At 31.6% G+C, this 6,000-nt stretch overlaps 1 protein-coding gene across 1 annotated transcript in view; it reads right to left on the bottom strand.

Moving 5' to 3' along the window:
- Window positions 1-749: 749 nt before the first annotated feature.
- LOC147074956 (uncharacterized) overlaps window positions 750-6,000 on the bottom strand; it is a 149,175-nt gene continuing 143,924 nt past the window's right edge. The window contains exons 3-4 of the mRNA XM_085943012.1: window positions 4,912-5,027; window positions 750-2,121 (exon numbers count right to left, since the gene is read on the bottom strand). Coding sequence (XP_085799138.1) covers window positions 1,861-2,121; window positions 4,912-5,027 — 377 coding nt within the window. The 3' untranslated portion in view covers window positions 750-1,860. The remainder of the gene's footprint in view (window positions 2,122-4,911; window positions 5,028-6,000) is intronic.

The following is a 6,000-nucleotide window of genomic DNA, read 5'->3' as shown; positions in this document are numbered from 1 at the left end:
ACGTTTATTACGAAATTTATGATCAGTCCAGTAATTAATTTATTTTGTCCGTGCTCTATTCACAATATTTATATTATGACTTTTCTAGATATTATGTGACATTTTTATAAATTATTACATTCATTGTTTGCCTTCAGTATTGATGATTATAATATAATATATTATGTTTTTAAATAATACAATCATTCAATAAGTTATGTACACACCGATATATTATTATAGTTAAGAACCTAAATATAATGTTTAATAATAGTTTTATAAAGTATAAATTATAATACAATACCATCGTTCAATTTGTACTAAAAAAATATTGCCTGCGAGGTCTAGGAAAAATAACTACAAGGTATTTGCGAGGCTAGAGTTTAAAGAGGTACAAGTGACATAATATTATCGTTGAGCTGTTAAAACGTCCTATCTGACAAAATTTAAATTTTATAGGAGAGACAAAAACTGAAAATAAATTGCAGTAAGGTGACAAGCACCTACTAGCGGCTTGTCACCATCAAATGTTCGTAATATAAGACCACGTAGATTGAAGGAATTACGATCTTCTTAAATTGAGTCATTTTATTAAGTGATGATTTCGCTTATGCGATAATCGCATAGCCACGGCAGATGATATGCGTACATGAATTTTCTTCAATAAATTCAGGGCAATGAATGCATGTAATATGTAAGTAATCGTTTACGCACAACGAAAATCAGTTGCAATTATCAAAATGACTCAGTTTTTTTTAAATTTTTATTTTGGTGGTATATAGAACATTGATGCTAAGTCTTACTTAACTACCAGTATAATATAAATCATAAATGATCACGAAATGTTAAAACAACCCCAATGTTTTGACAAAATTATTAATTCTGAGATTTTACCAGCTCAACTACGATTACAATATGCACCTAAAAAAACAGTAAGTTGTTAATGAAAGCAGCTCTTAGGAAACTGCCTGGAAAAAACTTTTGATTAAGTTGATTTGTTCAACTTGGTCACCTGTCACTTGGACCCCTTTAATCATCAGCTTCTCGTTTATTATGGGTAACAAAATATTGTTGTGTTTAATAACAGGGTTATTAATATAATAGTATGATTAATTTGTGATTAGTCTTCAAATATTTTTTATACTTTGAAAAAAGTGATGAAATTTATGGAGCTAAATATTGACAGGATTTTTTTTATTTGATATAAAAGTCTGATTTTTGTCGCGATATTTTTTAAATTGCCGTAACCCAAGATAAAATAAAATTGTTGCTCTTATTGCTCTATCTGTGAGCGAGGTTGCCAAGAGCCAACTTTAAGTAGGTAGTTGATAGTTCTTACATCGAGATAGTTAACTCTTGGAATGCGTCATAGCTTTTTTCTCACTAGTTTTATTGATTTTGGAATTAAAACGTTATGTTAGAATAGCCCTGTTAGATACATTTAGATAAGAATAAATGCACCTTAATAGACATATTACCTACTGATTTTTGATCTCACATTAATTAAAGTCCCAAATGATTAAAACGCTAAAATGAATAGGTACCAACGTGGTTTTTCTCACGGTTTAAAATTTATAATATGTATGATATGTATACCTAATTGAAACAAAAAAAAATACATACCCATATCGAGTTTGCTAAGCCTAAGTGACAGATTGCAGCTTTACGTGAGACCAATTTTAAATAATAATTCTATTATTTTAACTATAGTAGTTATAACTTCGACACGGAATGAGTCTTTTTGATGATACTCCGAACAAATAACAGATATTCACACAAAAATTACACTCTTTTGGCTTAGCATTTTTGATATTCAGATGAAATAAATATTCGACTATTCACATTGCACATAACCACAATAATTACAATTATATGTCTACTCTACGTGTTAATATCTCTTCCTTCTCTGGCGTGTAACTCCTGAAGCTCTTCTTCTTCCCTGCTCAATGGCACTGTGCTATGATTGTAGAGCCCCTGGGCCATGAGCTGAAGGGCCAAAGGATTCTTTTGTCCGCTGGCTTTCTTGATCTTAGCTCTTTTGTTCTGGAACCAGATCTTAATCTGGGCTTCGTTCAGGCCAAGCTCTGCTGATAATTGCTGACGACGTCTCTCCGTGAGGTAGCGGTTCTCGGCAAACTCGTGCTAAAGTAGAAATAAATGTCAGTTAAATTATTATATTGAATTTGGATTCGATTCATTTAAGGTAAATTTGGGTTTCATACAGGAAACAATCCAAAATTGATAAATTTAAAACAATGCCGGTTTTCGTCAGATGGATCCCTACTTGAATTTTTTTCCTCTGTTTTATTACGTATATGTCATTCAAGTTCCACCTCATGATTTTTGTGTATTTTCATTGATTGTGTTTTTAATATTCATAATACGCTTTTTAAAATTTCCATACTCTGACGAAATGTAATGGAAAATCACCACTGATTTAAAATGTTAACAATGGAAAACTTCAGGTCTGTATTTACAATTAACAAATCTCCACTCTGTTGAAGCCCATACGATTTTCTTAAGATCGCCACTGATTTAAAATGTTATCAATGGAAAATATCAGGTCTTTATTTACAATTTACAAATCTCCACTCTGGAGAAGCCCATACGATTTTCTTAAGATCGGACATGGTCAAAAAAAATACCTTGGGATTAAATGGGTTATGTAAACCCATAGCCTCCCACGTTAGTAAGGATTTTAAGGTTCGACAAAATAATTTTTAAACAATAATGAAACATATTAGAACTGATACATAATGTTGATAAACAAAAATAAAATGGTAGGTAGGTATGTATCAGTGGCGAGGGATGGAGGTAGGCTGTTAAGATTTGACATAAATAGCGCACACCAAACTTTGTCAGTCATACGACTGTGTTTTCATTGAACTAAGAATACAAATTGCAGATAGTGCTAGTTAGTATTTTTAAAATTAAATTAAACCCTATGGGCGATCTGACAAAAATAGTGCACACTTTTTCAGTCATACTTATTAGTTTGTGCCGAATTAAGAATACATATTATAGATAGTGTTGGTTAGTTTTTTTTTTAATTCATTGAGCCCTGACAAATCCAAACCATTAGATATAGATAAAAAAAAAATATTCTTCTATCTCTATACAATATCTAAAATTATGTATGATTAAATGATTTTATAGATAAACGAATATTTTTTGATTAAGTATTATCTGCTATGGTTTTGATTAGGCAGGGTTTGATTGAATTTTAAAAACTAACAAACACTATCTACACATTGTAGTCTTAGTCAATTAAAACAAATACGTTTGAAAGTTTAGTGCGCACTATTTTGTCGAATCTTAACAGCCTACCTCAACTCTACATCACTGTAATACACTACATATATTGTGAATAAGAATGCAAGATGCATTGGCGTAGGTAATAAATAAAATTACATGTATATTGCAAGTATGTTGATATTATTATTTAGAAAAGTATAGTTATTTATTTGGAGTCTTCTCCCAAGATGTAGGTACCTAAGTAGGTAGTTAGATTAATTAAAAGTAAGTCAAGAATAAAAAAAATAAAAAATGTCGATAAAGAAAAAGAAGAGATAAAAGGAATTTTCTGAAAAAAATCAAAGGCCGAGGTGCTTGAATTTTACCAAAACAGACCGCAAAAAGCTGCACTTAGTTACAAAAATACCTCTCAGATTTTAGGGAATCTTTCAACTGACAAGTATTTTTATTGTAGGTATGGATATAATGACCTTTAATCTCGCCAGTTGGGGTCCGTTGAATGCGGCCCGCGGTCTTTTCTCGGGCTGCAACACGAACGGATTTAAAATAAAACACGGGACACCCAGAAAATCCGGGCCAAAACATAAACAAGGTTAAATTTTCCAATGGAATTAACCGTTGGACAACTTGGATAGATTGAAGGTTCATTATATTTACCTACTAATAAACATAATATATCAATGAAACTTTTATTACATATCTACGTAGCATATTATGTTTAGTTAATTATATTTAATAATGATCCTAACATGTTTTTAAAAACATCCGATGAGGTAGGTACCAATAGGTACACACACATCTTTAATTAATGCAGTTTTCCAATTTTTCATTTCCACTATCGGTGATTACCAACCATGTTTGATTGTGAAAACCATTGAAGTTTCTTATTCAATTAAGTTTAACAGGGTGAAAAAAATGAGAAATATTTCCACTTTGCGTGTGACTTAACAATAAATTGACTTTGTTATCTTAATATTCTGTAATAATTTTGTGTTAATGTATGTACCTACTTAATTGTTTTTGTGTAATTTGTTTAATGGTAACTCTAATAATTACATATTACATTTCCTCAGTTAGATGGAAAATGGGTTGAACTTTGTTCCGCAAACTCTTAAATTTTTTATTGGAACTCTGCAGGGCTATTCTAATTAATTAACACGGTAACACGTTTCCGTTATTTTTTTTTGATAGAAAATAACACGAATACCTATCACTTAAAGCAATTCCGTAAAAAGGCGGTTATCTACAATAATTGGTAACACATTTATAAGCGAATATTTAAGTTGGTATGCATGTCGTGTGAACAGCATCTCTTATTTTTGAAGATCTCGGCCAATTTCGTATTGACATGGTGTTGAGTTAAGGCAGTGACCGTAGCGCGTGTGTCGTAAATTAGGTACTATTAAGTAACAAATCCGCATCTTAATTCTCAATATGTAATTGTCGCAGATAGTATACCTATCTTGCTCTAAACCAGTTAAGGCGGTCATATCGACCCGCGTTAAAAAGATCACGCCTGACAGCTCTTAACCCGGGTTAATTAACTGTTGGAATACGACATATTATATTTTATCATTTTTTATTGATTTAAGTAGGTTAGAACAGCCCTTATAGATCGATGTGGTTTAGATTTTAGAGTATCTACGCTTTGCTATTTTCAAATATATACGTAGGTACCTTAAGTCTTGCCAGCTGGGGTCCACTGAAAGCAGTTCGAGGTCTTTTCTCTTCATCTCGCGTGTTTCCAGGACTTCTTTCTCCAGCTGGTTTCTTTGGTCGCCGAGTTCTCGGACCTGTCAAACAAAATGTAACACCATAACAATTTTGATCGCTGAATAAGCATTGCGAAGTTCAGAATTCTTTAATTAGACAATTGAGATCACCTGATTTTAAGTTAGTAGGTATGTAGGTAGTAACAATAAATAACAAGTTTGTGTATAATTGCGATTAATCTGTAAATACATATTATAACACTACCAGACCATTTTCATGGATAAACATATTTATTATAATCAATTAGAGGGGTCAGTCAGGGTTTTGTGCATATATGTATGTAGGTCATGCATTGTTTATGGAGGGTACATTTTAATTCGAAAAGTTAAGTGAGATATATTTTAAATGATAAAAAATATTTACGGCCACAGGATATGATCGAGATTTGAGAATTCCGAGATTTATTTTTCAGAAATTTTTAGATTTCTCATTGCAAAAAAATCAATTATCAAAAATGAGAATCTCGAGAATCAGAGAAACTTTAACCACGAAAAAATAAGTTAAATAAAATATCAAACATAATTTGAAACGGAAAAATGTCTGCAATAGTAGGATCTATTAAATTTGTACGTAAAATTATTTTTCGCAAGAAAATCATTTTCTTTTAGAAATATTTTGAAACTAAACTCGACCGTAACGTTAAAAGCCATAAAAACCAAAGGTCTCGAATTTGAATCCAGCGACAAACCAATCTCGAATTCTCGAGGAAAATGTATTCTTGAATCTCAGGAAACAAAAAAAGTTGAGAAATCATAAGATCTATGTGCAACACGGTGCAACATAATAGATACCATATGCAAAATATTAAAAAAATGATTGACCAGTAGGTACATAGCTTTTAGTGTATTGTAATCATGCTTGAAAGATACATATACGCAGGGGCCCGCCAATCGGGGATGTTAGGGGTGCGAAATAAGCGGGCCGCAAAAGTTCCAAGAACAAGTTGCCAGAGTCTTACTGAGTCATACAGATACAATATTTTTTTGAAGTAAA

The sequence above is a fragment of the Rhyacophila brunnea genome, unplaced genomic scaffold (genome assembly GCF_057557595.1).
Source record: "Rhyacophila brunnea isolate RB1 unplaced genomic scaffold, BYU_Rbru_1.0 scaffold_15, whole genome shotgun sequence".
Classification (NCBI taxonomy): domain Eukaryota; kingdom Metazoa; phylum Arthropoda; class Insecta; order Trichoptera; family Rhyacophilidae; genus Rhyacophila; species Rhyacophila brunnea.
The sequence above is the reverse complement of the archived record's forward strand: the minus strand, read 5'-3'. Positions and strand labels throughout refer to the sequence as shown.